Raw genomic sequence first — 18,122 nt, 5'->3', positions numbered from 1 at the left:
CCCTAATAAGATCCAAACGGACGTTCAGGCTAGGCAGTTGAAAGGCAAAGTGATTAGAATGAGGTGGCCATGCAGCAAAGTGAATCCCTCATCCCTGTTATCTAGGAAATTCTCAACCCAATTGTACCCTGGAATTTTTTCTCTCTACAATTTTTTTTATTTCGGGCACTGGAAAGGTGCAATTAGAACGAGGTGGCCATACATGCAACAATGTGGAAATCCTCATTTATTTTTCATCACTTTCATAGATTTTCATTAAAGAGCATGGGAAAAGGTGACCATGCTATAACGAGCTTCGAGTCTGTTGGCTTTCCATCTCCCTTCTTTAAACCCCTCACCTTCCTCTCCTTTTTATTCTGTCATGTCTTCATTTGATTCTCTCTCTCTCGAAAAAAAAAAAAAAAAAAAACATGGCTGCTACACCAAGAGAACATATAGAAGAGATAAGAAAATTTAAATTCTCTATTGGAGGAGAACCCAATCCTCTATCAGAAGATCTCTACCATGCTGTGAGAAATCTCTCGGCAGAGCTCTACACTAAGGATGTTCATTTTCTTATGGAGCTCATACAGGTATTGTTTTTTTTACCGAACATCAATATATTTTCCTCATTTAACTGATGTTAAACTTAAATCTGTAAAGATAAATATTTCTTCATTCTTATAGTTTTCAACAGTCCATGCTAACCCAGTTGAGAGTTTAAAAAAATCAGAACTGTTGCTATATTTCATTTTTCATGTTTTCAACAATCAATGTCAGGGAATTGTGATAATCACACCCATCTGTTTCCTCATTTATCCTTTTCTCTTCTTCTCTTTTCCTTTTTATTTTTCCATTTGCCCCTTTTTTGTCCTTTTTAGTCTTCGGTATTTGACAAACCATGGCTAGCTTAGTATTAAAGATTTTAAAAATAAGAACCATCACTTCTTTCTTTTTCATTTTTTTATTTTTAGTTTACGGTTTTGGACAAAGCATGACTAATTCGTTACTGATGAATTAAAAATCATGCCTAGTTTAGAACTAAATATTTCAAAAATAAGACCCAATTCTTCGTTCTTTTGATGTTTTTTAGTTGATGGTTTTGGACAGTCCATGGCTAACTCAGCACTAAATTAAGTTATAAAAATCAGACCCACTTCCTTTCTCAATTTTCATGGTTTGAACAATCCATGGGCTAATCCAGAACTCAGAATTTTAAGAATTAGACCCTTCAATTTCATTCTTTTTTTATGGTTTATAAAATATGTGTCTGAGCGATTTTATGAATTCTACTAATACTTTCAATGGGTTCTTCTAATTTTCCATTCTAATACAAGAATGCGGAAGACAACGAGTACTTGCCCGGTGTAGATCCGGCTCTTGAATTTGTATTTACATCTAATGATATTACGGGTACTGGTGCTCCTGCAACTTTAATTGTTTTCAACAATGAGATTGGGTTTTCAAGAAGGAACATTGAGTCCATTTGCAGTGTGGGCAGATCAACCAAGAAGGAAAAGAGACAAGGAGGGTTCATCGGGGAGAAAGGTATGCATAAATGATTCTTTTAGAATTTTACAGAAGGTGACTTAAAAATTCAGAAAACAAGGATTTGGAAAACAGGGTAGTCTATAACTAAAAGATAATATTCAGCAGCAGAAAAAGGAAATTTTCTATGTTACTTGGGTCATCAATTATCTTGGTTCTGGCTTGTGGTTCACAACCTTTTAACCAACTCAGTTATTTGTAGGAGGCTTTTTAACGTAGGACAGGCTATGAGAAGAGTAACAAAATACAAAAATAATATCCTATGTAATAAACTATGATTGAAAAAAAAGACTGCCCCTAGCATTGTACCTAAGAATTCACTTTGGCCCCTTAGGAATTCACCTAAGGAAGAAACATACAAAATCAATCGAATCCAGCATTAAACCTTGATACAAAAATGCAATACTAGGCAAATAAACTAAGATTAAAAATAGATTGTACATAAGAATTTACTTTGTCCCTTAGGAATTCACCAAAGGAAGAAGCATACAAAATCAGTGGAACCCACCATTGGCTGATACCATGAGCCCACACAACATAAGGGAGAGACCATCAACACTTTAAAACATTTACAGTTATTCGTCTTCAAAATGGTGGCCGAAGCCTGCAACTTATAGAAGGTATGAAAGACTTAAAAATATTAACTCGATTTTTATTTTTTTTTGAAAAATGACTATTATATTCTTACCATGAAATTTACATGGGGACCGATAGTCCCATCAGAAATTACTTAGTATGATGGTCCAGGAGCATACTCCAGGACCAAAAAGTAAAAGCATAAGACACTGTATACAAACTTCCTCAAACAACTAACAGAAAACCACCATCTCTAGACTTCCTTCCGCATCGACCTTTCTCAGCAAACTTCTGCAATATCTTTCAAAAACATCCAATGACAGAATACTGTGGTGCCCAAAATCATCCATATAATTGAAGATGGGAAATGATAAATGCACCTCTTTTCATCACTTGGGACACCCAGCAGCAGTGTATCAATGACTGCAGAGGGGCTGATGTACTTCATGTCAGAAGGATTCAACGGATTTGATTGCCACATACTCTGCAGTTGGGTGTCCCATGTGATGAAAAGGGGCGCATTTATCATTTCCCTGGAAGATAACCAAGGAGTTAATATGCCTTGAAATGCATCAAGGACCTAAAGCTTTTTTTCACCCACCTTGGTAAATAAGAAAACAATCATCATTGGTAGGAATGGTCATCCAGGGAGAAAAACTCCCCCGAGCAGCAAAGGACACTGTCCCTCAAGCACGCTCAGATAGACCAAAATAACCTCCCATAATTCTTCGCAAGATAAAGTTTTTCACATGGGCTTCCAGCCCCACACAACATTCCAAACACTTGCAACAAACAGGGACTACCATAGCCTACCACAATCAACCAAAATTCTGAGAACTTCCAACCATCCTAAAAAACGTTCAAGAAGCCTATTTACACACCAAAAAAAACCCTTTCAATTCTTGAGAGCTTTGAGCTCTCGACTCCTGCGACCAGGGGTCTTGTTTTTCCTCTTTTCCGCATCTCTTTTCTCGATATCAAAATTTATCTTTTTGTTCTTCCACATCTCCCTTGTAATCTATACCTAGTACGTCCCCCATTTTAGCCATCTCCTCCAACTCTTCATAATAATCTTGCTCTTCTTCCACCAGGGTTGTCTTCCCCTCTTGCGATTCCGACTGGGTTTGCTCTTCTTCCTCCTGTATGGCTTTCTCTAAAACTCTTTTGACTCCCTTCTAACTCCTTGAATTTTTGGTCACCTATTTCTATGATTATAAATGTCGGATCCTAATAAATAATTAGTCAAAAATTAGCCTAATCCCACCTGGAGGCTACTTTTACTATTTTGAAACAAATCTTCATCATGGACTCTTTCTATGACTCTAAAATTATACGGAAAAGAAAAACAGAAACTCGTCTTGCAGTTAACTCAATTGGACCTCGTAGAGAGTGGCAACTTTTAGTTTGGCTAATGATCTCCATCACTTCTATAATTTGTGTTTTTCGTATTCTCATTCACTCTGAATTGTTGGTTCGTATAACTGGGATACAATTCAGAACAAGAACAGGACATTCAGGTATGAAGTTTCTAAAAAAAAATAAAGTTCAACTTTCCATAACTTCTAAAGAAATATGATAGTGTTACGCATTGCATCGTTGTGGTCATGCGCTTGATGCCATCTCCGCAACCTTCACAGCTAATCTCTATAAAATTCATTGTAAATTTTTTTCTGTTAATCGGGGAAGTCTGCTTGTTAAACCTTCCTGGAGTTTTCATCATTAACTCATTTACCTTAATATATGATTTCAGGAATTGGTTTTAAGAGTGTATTTCTTGTCACTGCTCAACCTTACATATTCAGCAATGGATATCAGATCAGGTTCAGTGAGGAACCCATCTCAAATTCCAGCATCGGTTACATTGTTCCTGAATGGGTTGATTCAAAACCTACATTTTCTGATATACATGACATATATGGTACTCAGAAGACCCTTCCAACAACAGCAATTATTCTCCCATTGAGGCATGACAAGGTGGAAGCTGTGAAGCTAGAACTCTCAAATGTGCACCCTGAACTCTTGCTATTTCTATTGAAGATCAAGCGGCTATCAGTTCATGAAACTAATGTTGATCATTGTACTTCTGGTTCGGTCAGTGAAATTTCAATATTGAGTGAGACAGATTTCAGAACTATAAAGGACATTGATGCCGATTCACGGATACTCTATCTTTCTGCTACAGAAGGAAGTGCTAAGAGCAGTGAGCAGTGCAACTATTATATATGGAGGCAGAGATTTCCAGTAAAGGACGAGAACCGGGTTGAAGGAAGGAAGGAGATAGAGGAATGGGTAATTTCATTGGCTTTTCCCTTTGGAGATCGTCTGAAAAGAAGATCTTCTTCTTCTGGAGTTTTTGCCTTCTTGCCAACAGAAATGGTGACCAATTTTACATTTATAATTCAAGCTGATTTTATATTATCATCGTCAAGGGAAACCATACTGTTAGATAACAAATGGAACAATGGAATTCTGCAATGTGTTCCTACCGCCTTCGTTAATGCAATTGTTTCTTCTGTGAAGTCTGTAGAATCTGCCCCTTTGTCTTCTGTGGCATCCATATTTAATTTCCTCCCCATTCAGACCTCATCCTATGCTGTATTAAACGATGTGAGACATTCGATTAAGGCCAGAATACGGGACGAGCATATCATTCCATGCGAATCATTTTCCACTCAAAGGGTATTCTGTAAGCCTGTTGATGCAGGAAGGCTTCTGCCTGCATTCCGAGAAATTCTGTTTGCATTACAAGAACAAGGGATTAATTTAAAGAGCATATCTTCTCATGGTAAACATATTATCCATTCTGCTTTGGATGTAGATTACTTCAAGAAGGTACTGGATTTCCTTGGGGTGAAATATGTGGATTATGATTGGTATGGGAAGTACGTACAGGGAAGCAATCTAGTCTTGTTAGCTTCTGAAGATGTCTACATGGAGCTTCTCTGCTTCTTATCAGATAATTGGAAAAGTGGTTTTGGTGTTAGTTCAGTCGCAGACACCCCAATTCTGAAATACATCGATCAGTACGAGAAACTAGAACTGTGTAGTGTTAAAGCAGCCAAACTCAGAATACATAAGATTCATTTTGCGAAGGATGCAAAACAGCATGCATGGTTAAACAAATGGAAAAGGGAGTTTCAGAACACAGGTTCTTTTTTCTTTCCTAACAGTACACAGATGGCACTTCTAAGCTTTAATAGAATAGATTTATTGATGCCATGGTTGTGTGACACTGCAACAGTGGAAGAGACAAGTGTTTACAGTTTCTGCCACCGGCTCATCAAAACTCTACGGAGTGAAAAACATAAAAATTTAGTAATTGCTTTCACTCATTTTGTGTTCCATTCTTTTTCAAATCTTTTCATTACTGAACAACAGGTTGCAGTGTTGTGCAAGTCCATGCCTGTTGTTAAAGGGAATGGGCATGTAGCCATTGAATGGTCTAAGATTATGGTCCCTGCAATTGGTAGTGCGTGGGAAAAATTGTTGGGCTCAAACCCATGGCGTGGAGAGAAATACATTGAATTAGGGGAGGAATATTCCAGACCTGGTGACTTTGCTGGTGAAAGAACTTCAGAAAAACAGATGATGCCTTTTCTCCAGAAATATTTTAAAGCAACGGACATACCTGAATTATGTCCTCCCGATGCTGAACTTCCAAATTCTTCGCAGATGACAAAGGACCAGGCTTTTTTACTATTGGATTGGATTAGAAATTTGAGGACAAATTATATTTTACTTCCTAGAAAGTTCAAGAAAAGCATTGAAACAGGAAAGTGGCTGAAAACTATCCAAGGCTTTGCGTCTCCAAACCAGTGTTTCCTTTCTGATGGAGACGCAGAATCCATCCTAGCAAATATAGCAGACATTTCAATTGGTCTCCCCTTCATAGATGGAAATTTTTATGGGAACAAGATTATCTCATATAAGGAAGATCTCAAAATAATTGGGGTAAAGTATGAAAGTGTTGATGCTTGCCGGGTAATCGCCGATCGTGTCTCTTCTCTTGCAGCTGCATCTGTTTTAACTCGAGAAACTGTTCTTTCATTGCTGAAATTCGTAAAGTACCTACGGGGAAATTATATGTTGACTGACTATTTTGTCGAAAGTCTGAAAGGAAGGAAGTGGCTGAAGACAGTTCATGGGTATAGGACTCCAGTTGGATCTGTTTTTCTGGTTTCTGAAAATGAAACTGTAAAAGATATTGCCAATCTTCCATTTGTTGACGAGACATATTACGGACGGGAAATTCACTGCTACAGTGATGAACTCAAATTGCTAGGTGTTGTAGTGGAGTTGGTCCATGCGTATGAATTGATAGCTGAAAATTTCATTTTCAAGAAAGGCCTATCTGCAATGACGAGTAACCACACTACTTTGATTTTGAGATGCATTAGAGAATTGGGAACTTCTGCTTTCAAGTTGATTGAAAAGATTCAGAATCAATCTTGGCTGAAAACAACAACTGGTTTTAGTTCCCCATCTGAGTCCATACTCCCTAAAAATCATTGGAGTTGTTTATTAAATATTGTTAGTGGCATGCCAGTGATTGATGAAACTTTTTATGGGAGCAACATACATTCATTCAAGGCTGAGTTGCAGGCATTGGGGGTGACAGTTAATTTTGACAAAGCTTCAAAGATAATTGCCGATCAGTTCAAGTCACTCTCGTCTTCTACCAATTTGACAAAAGGAAATGTGCTCCTACTACTTAAATGCTTAAGGAAACTAAGAGGACAACACTATTCATCATTACCAAAAGAATTCAATAAATGTATGGAGGGTGTGAAGTGGCTGAAAACACTTTGTGGTTATAGATCTTCTCAGGATTCACTTTTGTTCAATTCAAAATGGGTCTCTCTCTCTAATGTTTGTGAACTTCCATTTATCGATGAATCTTATTATGGGGAAGAAATCTATTCCTACAGGGAAGAACTGAAAATGTTGGGGGTTGTAGTTGATCATACTGAGGGATTGAAGTTTGTGGCTCCGTGTATCAAATTTCCCAGAGAACCCAGTGAAATTGCACCGGAGTATGTGATTTCGCTGCTAGAATGTATCAGAAGTATGAACTCCAACCAAAATCCAGGGTCTTCTCTCACTCGTTTGATACAAAAGATAAGAGATAAGCGATGGCTGAGAACTACGGTTGGTATTAAGTCTCCGAATGAATCTTCTATTTCCCATACTGAATTGGATTGTCTATTGAATGTACTAGACATTCCTGTGATCGATGAAACCTTTTATGGAAGAAGAATTCAGGATTACAAGGCTGAGCTAAAGATGCTTGGGGTGAAAGTAAGTTTTATTAGAGTATTTAATAGGATTGCAAGTTGTTTCAAGTTGCTCTCTTCTTCCTCTAGTCTAACAAAAGATCACGTACTCAACCTGTTAGAATGTTTCAAGTCTTTAAGGGGAACGCAGTTTACTCTACCGATGGAATTCAACAACTGCTTAGTTGGCGAGAAGTGGATAAAAACCCATCATGGTTACTCAACATGTGAGGACTCTGTCCTTTTTTATCCAAATTGGGATTCAATCTCTCTTATAGCTGATATTCCATTTGTTGACGATGCCTTCTACAGCAAGAGTATCTATTTATACAGGGAAGAACTGAGAATGCTGGGTGTCATTGTAACTTTTGCAGATGGCTGCCATTTTGTGGCAAAAAGTCTCAAATTACCAAAGGAGCCTGCAGTACTAAGTGTGAGCAATGTACTATCACTACTCGAGTGTGTAAGAAGTTTGCTTGAAAGATCTGATCAGTTCTTACCTGATTTTCTCAGCAAATTGAAAAGCACAAATTGGCTGTTGACTCCGATGGGCTACAGATCACCGGAGGAATGTTTATATTTCGATTCAAAGTGGGCAACTGTATTGGAACCTGAAGATGCACCTTTCATCATAGAAAGTTTTTATGGAGCCAGTATTTCTTTGTACAGGGAAGAACTGAAGGCTGTGGGCGTGAAATTTGAATTCAGGAAAGGATGCTCTCTGATAGCGGGCCTTATTGGAAACAATACTAACTTTTCTTCTTTGAGAAGGATTTACAGTTACCTTAACATGTGCAGATGGAAACCAGAAAATAAATTGGATTTTCGCATATGGATCCCGAAAAACAGTACCGATGGAGAATGGGTAATGCCTGATAGCTGTGTTATTTATGACGTGGACAATCTTTTCTGCTCGCGGTTAAATGTTTTGAGAAGTTACTATGACAAGTCATTGCTCCAGTATTTTTCCTCTGCTTTTCAAGTGCCGCATGTGCCATTGATTGAGGATTACTTCCGGCTGTGGTATCATTGGGAGAACAGTCGGCATAAACTGACACATGCTAAATGCTGTTCCTTTTGGTCACATGTCCTAACTTGGGGCCATCAAACTGTGAAAGATTTTGGAAGAAAGATAACAAAGCTACCTACTAACAATCATGTCTGCGGAGAGGTTCAGTTAGTAAATAAAGAAAACGTTTTCATCCCTGATGTCCTGCAGATGATGGACATGTTTTCAAGATCTTGCAAAGAACCATTGTTTGTGTGGTACCCACAACCCAGTCTCCCTTCGCTTCCTTTGTGTGAATTGTACAAGACCTACAAAATTCTGGGTGTCCGTAATATTTCTGAAGCTGTTACAGAAGATTCTTTGGATTCTACATTCATGAATTCTAATTTCAAGAAGCTTGAATCAAGAGGTGGGATGATTGGGGAAGGTCTGATTAGACTCGTGTTGGGTTTTCTGGCAGAACCACGCCTTCAAATTCCAGTAGTGAACAGACACAAGATTGCAAGAGATCTTCTTGACCTCTCTGTCTACGAAACTGATCGGCCCATAGTGGTGAGTTATAGCCTAATTGTGTCATCTGAGGAAAAGCATTTGAGTGCAAAGAGTAGCAGAATGGTTTGCTTTGAGAAAAGTTCTTCCAGGCTAATTGTTCAGGCATCTTCAACTTCTCATGAGAAGACAAGATTAAAATTCGCTACTTTTTTTGCCAAAGAAGTATCTGAAGGATTGCTATGGGAGAGAACTGAACTTATTGATGGTCTTTTCAAGCTGATAAGATTAGGATGCTTATTGGGTTTTGAGGTGGATGCAGTGAACACGCTGCTAAAGATGGAAAACCTGCAAGTTTTCTTTGAGGATGAACAGTTTCTTTCATCTGAGTTTTCTTTTTGGTAATCCAAGGTTGCATCCACAACAGTATATTTATGGATATAGTTTGATTGTGTGTGGTTAAAGATTTTGTAGAAGTGCAGCTAGTTTATATGTCTGTCAAGGAGCATTGGTTCTCTGTCAGCTACTTTCTCTGTCAAAGATTTTGTAAGACTGCAGCTAATTATTTTGGGCATTGGTTTGTAGTTGCAGGTTTTCAATACTGATATGGCTCCATAAATGAGATTTGAGAAATGGTTAGTGTTTCCTTTAAATGTTTCAAATTAACTGCAGTGATCAATCTACTCACCATGTTCTTTAACTTAGACATTTTAATCATTTCATAGGTTACATTAGTGCAGAAGGTGCTACAGAACAAGTTTGTACTGTTTGGCACTTAATTTTGCACAGGGAAACAGAATTTCCACTCGCCTTTTGTTACTGTTCTGACTGTTCCAGTCCCCTCTTTGTTGAGAGCCAATAGAAGAATTCTAAATAAATAGAGGGTTGCAAAGTTACTTGACACAAGGTAGTAGAATTGTAGAAATATCAGCTCACATTCACATAATACATTAACCTTGCAAAAGAAATATATGAAATCAGCTAATTTAAGATGACGTACTCTACTGTCGAAAGTATATGTGAGTATGTATTACTGCATTTCTAGACTTGTGCTCACATGGGTCACCTTTTTTTTTATAAATGTAGACTGTGATTAATTACTAGAAAATGATATGGATGGTTCTTAACCAAGTTGCCACTGTTCAGCATTGTGCGAAACGGGTTTGAAAGCATTTCCTATTTGATTTATGTTTACTAATCAACACATAATTTCCATAGTTCACTGCAACCTGCTGCATCTTGTTTTAGATGCTAATTGAACATAGGGAAAATGTAGAGATTAACGCAGCAGAATGTGCAACCAAGATTTTTTTTATCAAGAATATTTTTAAAAAATTGAAGAAAAGAAGCACACAAAGGAAACTCTAAGGGGTAGTTTGGATATCAAGATTTTAAAATCTCGGATTTCATCAAAATCTTGGATCTAATAAATCCCGATTATTAAATTCTGGATTTAAAAATTTGTTGTTCGGATAGCATCTTGTAATTTTCAAGAATTTGGTATTGTGCTTTTTGGATACAACCTTGGATTTCAAAAACATTGATTTCAAAAACATTGATGTTTCATCAAGACATCCAACGTCCCTCCAACATCCCAGCATGAACACACACCATTGGATTATGTACGAACTCACCCCCTTCTCCTCCAAAACCCTAACCCTAACCCTAATCCTAGCTTCAAATAAGGCAGAAATTAACAAAAGATTCCATGATAAAAGATTAATAAAAGGAAAGAAGGTGAGTAATTCATAATAGTGATAAAAAAGAATCCATCAAATTCCTGATGGATTACGGGATTAAAGGATTTGCATATCTTCAACAGATTTTGTCTTATTCTCTGATATGGCCGCTCTCAAATGCAACAGCCGGTCCGCAAAATGCCTTCTGCGATGGTCCATAGCAGATTCCTTGCATTGAGTTCATTAATTAAGCTTATGTGATTGAAATCGATTGAGGAGAATATGTTAGATCTTGATGTGGTTGTAGTAACACCTTAATAACCCTAATAGTATGGGCGAAGAAAAATTAAATGAATTATTTATAAAAGTGCAAAATTAAATGAATTATCTGTAAGGCCACATTTTTTGTATTTGGATTTGGATTTGAGTTTTTGGATACAAAATACATCAATCTAATGGCAAGAACGGCATATGGTCTCTAGCACTTGTCATGAAATTTTCTCTATTTGATTCAATATTTCGATAAAGCCTGCGCCATAAGTTCGGAAAGAAGCTTCTATGATAAAAGGAACAACAAGTGCAGAAAGTTGTGCATAGGGCCTTTCCTTCATTATGGACATGAAATTGTTCACATTCTAAGTTGCCCATCATACCACCCAGCTTTGACAGATTCTAGCCTTAAACACCCAAACTTGATCTGGGTATTGGTATCAACATTGGCTATCTGACGTTTTGCAAGAACATAAACAGCCTCAAAAAAGCCTAGAGGTAACTTCAGATTGAATACTGATTGACAGACCAGATGTGGGGCCGGGTATACATAGGGGTAATTTAGTGGTGCATTTGGTTGTTGCATCCTTGTCAGTTCTTTCCCTTTACCTTTTTCTTTGGTTTTGTCTTGGTTCTCACCCTGATTCTGGACCTCCTTACTTGAATGATTTTGTTCATCATCCGCCATTTGGGTCTCCTCACTTGATTAATTTGAGCAATATTACCAACACTATGTTGGAATTCGGTTAATAGTTCTTCAATCCAGATAACAGCCCCTCGATTGTTAAAAACAGGAAAATTGACACATGAAACTACAGTGATTTTTTAAACTCTCAACTGGGTTAAGATTGTTAGGTACCCTACTACCACTACACGAAAAACTCCAGAGCTGATGGAACCCGTTACGCAAGGCCCCTTAAACTTGTACCATATCAGGCTGGGTCCCACCCAGTCCCATACCAAGGCAGGCCCCCACTCATGATCGAGAGAGAGATATGATCAAATGAAGGTGTGACATAATAAAAGGGAGAGGAAGGTGAAGGGTTTATGTTATAGCATGGTCACCCTTTCCCACCCTCTTTAATGAAATTCTATGAAAGCGATGACATATTAGGGAGAAAACAAAATTTATGGGGAAAATTCCTTTGGATCTTATCTTATCTAGTTAAAACAAAAATTATGGAGAAAACAAATTCTAGGGTACAATTGTTGTTTCTTGGCCACCTCGTTCTAATTACTTTGCCTTTCCACTGCCCCAAAACGTTTACATCCGTTTGAATCTTATTAGGGGGTGTTTGGATGGGAAAGAAAATAGTGGAAACGACTGATTGAATAGAACCCACCCGATTTTGTTAAGAAAATTAGAAAAAATCATTCTTTAAAATGAGATAAGAAACATGATTCTGATTTTGGAACTACACCAAAGACTAAGATTTGATTATCACTTCCAAAATAAGAATCAGGAGAATAGTTAAAGAACGCAACCACTGTTTCAATGAAACTCTGCTTGCCATCTTCTTGGTGAACATCTCTTTAAGTGATTGGTTGATTTAAGATAGGTTAGCTGCTGAGAGCCTTTTTGTGGGAATTGTTAATGCTTTTTACAGCTTGTTAAACAATAAAACACAAGGTGAGTTCGTCCCATTATCAAAACATGATAGTGCCAATATCGGCTGCCTTTATGATGAATGAACAGAGCCTCACCTGTAAGTTGTAAACAGGGCTACCTCGGGAACTCAATCGTCAGAGAAGTTGAGGAGCCTCCAAACGAGTAATTTCTGATATTAATATCAGTTTGAATCTTAAAATCCTCATTCATCAAAACCCATTTCTTGTTCTCTTCTCTCTCTCTCTCTCTCTCTCTCTCTCTCTCTCTCTCCAACCCACCAAATATCTCAGTTGGGAATGTAGATTTCATCTCTCTGCTATCTCTAATGGCTACTCCGAGAGAAACCATCGAAGAAATCCGAAGCTCTCTCCTGCTCATGCCAAGAGAAGCCTATTCTTTCAGAAAACTCTCTCACAGGCCATTGGAGAGTTCACCAATTACATCTCCCATCCACGTTCCCAACTTTGTAATGGATGTGATTCTGGTATCACTTTCTTCTTTTCATTCAAAACCCAACTAAAATTTCATCAGAATAATGCCAGTTTTTTTTTTTTTTTTTTTTGGCAAGGCCGGATTAATAAATCTTCCTATTTTTATGACTTCGAAGTAAATTGCTTTGTAGAATTTTTCCTCTTTAATGTTGAGGGTGTTTTTGTCTATTCTGATAATAAACTGTTAAAGTAGGTGCACTGGAGTTTATGTGAGTTACTTAGATTGTCATGAATTGATCAATATGCATTCATGAATCTCATGGTGATCTCCAATGACCATCCCTCAACATTTGTAGAATTTTCCTCTAATGGTGAGTGCATTTTGGTCTATTTAGATAATTGGTTTTTCACCATTCACGTAAAGGTAGGACCACTTGTAATTCACCAAAAGATGTATTACTCGCTGAGTCATGAGTCAATTCGTTTGAGTTTAATTGAGTTACTGTGTGTTTACATTGTATCTATATTGATGGAAACTATCTCTCACTTGAACCTTGTTTGTATCACTTAAAGTTTGCAGAAGATAATGAATACTCCTCTGATCTTAATCCCTCGATTGAATTCGTATTCACTTCAAAATCTATTGCGGGAATCGAAGCACAAGCTACCCTTCTTGTTTATAACAATGACATGGGTCTGTCCAGAGAAAAAATCACCAGAATTTGCAGTAAAGGGCTAATTGGAGAGCAAAGTAAGTTCAATCCTCTACTGATTTGTCACTGGTTTTATTAGGTTCATCTATTTACGTCGAATCTTTTTAATCAGCAAATAAGAACATGAAATCTTTAACTGGAGAGCAAAGTAGTTTCATCCTCTACTGATTTTTCACTTGTTTTATCGGGTTCATCCCTTTAGATTGATTCTTTTCAATGAGCAAATAAGAAATTCAAATCGTTTGTGTTTTGTTTTGTGTGTCAACTTTTAAGAAATTCAACAATTTGCAGGAACAGGATTGAGCAGTTTAGTTTCATCAATTTCCCAGCTTTGTATATTTAGCAATGGATATGGGATTAGATTGAAGGAAGTGATGTGTACTGATTCTACTACAACATTCATTATCCCTGACTGGATTGATGAAAGCCCAACTCTCTCACACATAAAAGAAATCTATGGTTTTGGTAAGACAATTCCAACTACAACATTGATATTGCCTTTGGAATCTGGAATTATAAGCGCTGTGAAGAAGCAACTCTCTAGCGTAAATACAGAAATTCTGTTGTTTTCCAAAATTAGAAAACTTTCAGTTAGAGAGGAGAATGATGTCAGTAATGAGTTTTGCATTGTCAGCAGAATATCTTTATCGGGTGAAAGCACGAATGTTGATGCGGGTTCCTATATTATTCGTCTGTCTGTTGAAGGTGAGAATGAGTGCTCTTATTATGTTAGGAGGCAGAGGTTTCCTGTCAAGTTAGAGGACCAAATGGATGAGAAGATAAGAATGAAGGATTGGGTGATTTCTTTAGCTTTTCCTTTGGAAAGGCGTATTAATCAGCAAGCAGACTCAATGGGTGTCTTTACATACCAGCCCACGAATATTGTCACAAACTTCCCCTTTATAATTCAGGCAGATTTTCTATGGGCATCAAGAGAATTGGATTTTTCAGACAAGAGGAACAGAGGAATTCTCAATTGTGTTGCATCTGCCTTCCATGATGCTTTCATTGCGATGGCGGAAACCATGAATGTAGGCCATTTGTTTTCAAAGTTAAATTTATTTGAGTTCTTGCCAGTTCAGAATTCACTGCATAATGAGATTGAGCTCGTGAGAGAATCCATTCGGGCCAAGTTGGTTTCTGAAAACATCATGCCTTGTGAATGGCTGCCTGAGGAAAATTGTTTCCAGAAGCCTCTTGAAGTAGGAAGACTGCTACCTGCCTTCAGGGAAATCTTGATCAAAGCGAGGGAAGAGGGTATTTACTTGAATAAAATTTCATCCCATGGGAAATATGTTCTACATTCTACATTGGACAAAGCTCAATTTAATCATGTCATGAATTTTTTGCAGGTTGAATACATGAGCTATAATTGGTATTCACAGTGTGTTGAAAGATGTGATCTAGTTTTGTGCATTTCTGAGGATGTTTACTTGGAATTTCTTTGCTTTCTAGCTGATAACTGGGTCGATGGTTTCGAAAACTGCTCTATGAAAAACATTCCTATCCTACGGTACATTGATCAATATGGGAGGATGGATTTATGTAGCATTTATACAGCCATAACCGGCCCCTGTAAAATATACATATCAGCTGACAAACAGTACATTCAATGGCTAACACAATGGAACAGGGAGTTCAAATGTGCATCAAAGTACTATTTTATGCCTGAATCTGTGCAGATGGCTTTGGAGAAGTTCTCTAAAAAGGAAACTCTCTGTCTCTGGATGTATAGATTTGCGGGCATTGTGGATGTTACCATTCGTGATTTTAGCGAAGCAATTCTGTATAATGTGCAGTATTCCAAAGACGCTCAACTAGTAATTGGATTCAGTCACTTCTTGTCTCATACTCTGTCGAAGAAATATCTTACTGAAGAGTTTGTTACTAAATTGTGTGGAGGAATACCGGTTGTTGACAAATATGGCAAAGTTATTGTGGAAAGGAAAAAAGCTCTTGTGCCTGCATCTCTGAGTAAGTGGGTGGAATTAGCTTTTACTAACCTTTGGGGAGGAGAAAAGTATGTTGAATTAGGAGAGGACTATGTCCGACCTCGATGTTTTGCCGGTGAAAGTGTAGAGGAGAATCAGTTCTTAGATTTTCTAAAGAGATGTATTGGTGCTGTAGATATACCTGAAGCCTGTCCCCCGGATGCTTCATTACTAGCAGCCTCTTCACCTTTGTCAAAGAACAATGCCCTTCTCTTACTAGAATGGATTCAGAATTCAATGATTAAGGGTATAGAAATTCCCAATAGGTTTATAAAGAGTATAACACAAGGAAAATGGTTGAAAACCTGTTTGGGCTATAAATCTCCTGCCGAGTCGTTTCTTTGTGGCCCCAGATGGGGAGCTCTTGTACAAGTGGGCAGTGTGCTTGACGACATCCCTTTAATCGATAAGAACTTCTATGGGAATCAAATTGATGTTTACGTGAATGAACTTGAACGGTTAGGGGTTGTCTCTGAGGTTGAGGAATGCTGCCTCTTTGTAGCCCACAGAGTCATGTCAGTTGCAGCCACCACTACATTAACAAAAGATCAGGTTCTTTCATTGTTAAGATTCATTCGGTATCTAGTGCAGGAAAAGATGGCATCTCGGGAGATTTTGAGAAGCTTTAGAGAGGAAAAATGGCTTAAAACTTCCCAGGGATGCAGGGCGCCAGTTGGGTCTTTACTGTGTAGTCAGGAATGGGAAGCTTTCCAACAAATCTCTGAACTACCTTTTGTTGATGAAGAATATTATGGGGAGGATATTCAATATTATAGGGATGAGCTTAAATTGTTAGGTGTTGTGATGAGATTCCAGCAGAGGTATGAGCTTATAACAGAAAATTTCAAATTCCCTATTTCTTTGTCAACCTTGTCAGGAAAAAGTGGAATCTTGATTCTCGAATGCATTCGGCACTCTCAAGCATCTTCAGGATTTATGAAAATGATCAGAGAACGAAAATGGATGAGAACTAACCATGGTTATTTGTCTCCACATGAGTCTTATCTGTATAATTTTGAGTGGGGATGCCTTTTGGAGCTGGTGAATGTCCCTCTGATTGATGAGTCTTTCTATGGGAGCAGCATAAGACTCTTCAAGGAGGAGCTTGGTTTAGCTGGAGTAGTTGTTACCTTTGATGGAGCATGCCAAAAGGCATCTAGACACATAAAATCAATCCTATCGTCACCTTGTTTTACGGAAGATACTGCTATTTTGTTGCTTGAATGCTGTAAACAGTTGAGAAACAACAGTCATTTGTTGTGTGGGGAGCTTATGGATAGCATCTCTAATGAAAAGTGGTTGAAAACTTGTTTCGGTTTTAAATCCCCACGAGAATCAGCTTTGTTCGACTCTGAGTGGGAACCTATATCCAAAATTGCTGACCTTCCATTCGTCGACGAAACCCATTACAGAGGAATAATCAGGTCATACAGAGATGAGCTCAAGTCATTTGGTGTCTTAGTTGAATTTCGCAAAAGTTTCCAACTTGTAGCCACTGGACTCAAATTTCCTAAACTTAAAAATGACATGACCGCTGTTATTGTAATTGCATTGCTGGAGTGCATCAGATATCAACTCACCGAGTCATCGGTGCAGTCATTGCCCGATGATTTCTTGAGAGGTATAAGAAAAAAGCAATGGATGAAGACCCACATGGGTTACAGGTCACCGGCTGCGTGCTTTCTATATGATTCTGAGTGGGAGTCTGTTCTTCAGAGGGATGATGCTCCGTTTATTGACGAAGCATTCTATGGGGATGACATTGTATCATACTGGAATGAGCTGAGTGCAATAGGAGTCAGAATTAGAGTTGGGAGTGGATGTAGATTGATTTCTAGCTGTCTACACTGTCATACAGATTTCCCAGCTATAGTTAGGATCTATCAATACCTTCAAAAGTTCAACTGGGAACCAGACGAAAAATCTGATTGCTGGATTTGGATACCTGGTGACAGTAGTGAAGTTGGGGAATGGACGAATAGTCGGGACTGTGTGCTCTACGAGGAAGAATACATTTCTAGTTCTGCACGTCCAAAGGTGCTTGAGCGATACTATGAGAAAACTTTGCTCCCATTTTTCTCAACTGCTTTGGGAGTGAGGTCACATCCTAGTTGAAGGCATTGACCTCCAAGTTTTTTTGTATGTGATGCTGTTGCTATGGAAATGGCTTCTGTTTTGATCTTGTATCACTTACTGATTAGTTTTTATGGACAAGTGAATCATATGTTGGGCATGCGGTACTGATTTAAATAATCGTTGCCTTATATCTGTTAAAATACTTTAGAATTTTGATATATTCATCTCATCAACCGTGTAAAGAAGAAAATGAAAGATGAAATCTGACTCTATTTGACAGCAAGCCAAAGCAAGGCATATTTCCTGAACAACCTGTTAGTCTCTAGTTAATTGCACAAGCATTGCTATGACCCTTCAGGGGATTGCTATCCCATGTGCTAATGACCGTTTGTACAAGTGTTTTACTCTTCATGGATAACATATTCCACCCTTCTGAAATCCATTCATTGATTCTTCTCTAGTATTCTTCATTTTTGAGG

At 37.9% G+C, this 18,122-nt stretch overlaps 2 protein-coding genes across 2 annotated transcripts; both read left to right on the top strand.

Annotated features, from left to right (window-relative positions):
* The first annotated feature begins 410 nt into the window (after positions 1 to 410).
* Positions 411 to 9,279, top strand: LOC143861623 (uncharacterized). Its single transcript, XM_077372517.1, has 3 exons — positions 411 to 572; positions 1,317 to 1,527; positions 3,854 to 9,279. The coding sequence occupies exons 1-3, from the start codon at positions 411 to 413 to the stop codon at positions 9,277 to 9,279; spliced, it is 5,799 nt and encodes a 1,932-aa protein (XP_077228632.1).
* A 3,296-nt stretch (positions 9,280 to 12,575) lies between these two features.
* Positions 12,576 to 17,863, top strand: LOC143861716 (uncharacterized). The gene is made up of 3 exons (XM_077372606.1): positions 12,576 to 12,916; positions 13,437 to 13,614; positions 13,868 to 17,863. Exons 1-3 carry the CDS (start codon positions 12,758 to 12,760, stop codon positions 17,680 to 17,682), a joined length of 4,152 nt encoding a protein of 1,383 aa, XP_077228721.1. The 5' UTR covers positions 12,576 to 12,757; the 3' UTR covers positions 17,683 to 17,863.
* Positions 17,864 to 18,122: the final 259 nt, after the last annotated feature.

Source organism: Tasmannia lanceolata, unplaced genomic scaffold (genome assembly GCF_043159265.1).
Source record: "Tasmannia lanceolata isolate RefF3 unplaced genomic scaffold, GAP_Taslan_0.1 ptg000037l, whole genome shotgun sequence".
NCBI lineage: Eukaryota > Viridiplantae > Streptophyta > Magnoliopsida > Canellales > Winteraceae > Tasmannia > Tasmannia lanceolata.
Note: the sequence above shows the minus strand (reverse complement) of the source record. Positions and strands in the feature narration are given on the sequence as shown.

What these genes read in the sequence shown, in the direction of transcription:
- LOC143861623 (XM_077372517.1), top strand. Translation starts at nt 411, where the DNA reads ATGGCTGCTACACCAAGAGAACATATAGAAGAGATAAGAAAATTTAAA. An exon ending in TTCTTATGGAGCTCATACAG is followed by an intron (nt 573 to 1,316) that starts GTATTGTTTTTT and finishes TTCTAATACAAG; the next exon opens with AATGCGGAAGACAACGAGTA. An exon ending in AGGGTTCATCGGGGAGAAAG is followed by an intron (nt 1,528 to 3,853) that starts GTATGCATAAAT and finishes ATATGATTTCAG; the next exon opens with GAATTGGTTTTAAGAGTGTA.
- LOC143861716 (XM_077372606.1), top strand. Translation starts at nt 12,758, where the DNA reads ATGGCTACTCCGAGAGAAACCATCGAAGAAATCCGAAGCTCTCTCCTG. An exon ending in TTGTAATGGATGTGATTCTG is followed by an intron (nt 12,917 to 13,436) that starts GTATCACTTTCT and finishes TATCACTTAAAG; the next exon opens with TTTGCAGAAGATAATGAATA. An exon ending in AGGGCTAATTGGAGAGCAAA is followed by an intron (nt 13,615 to 13,867) that starts GTAAGTTCAATC and finishes AACAATTTGCAG; the next exon opens with GAACAGGATTGAGCAGTTTA.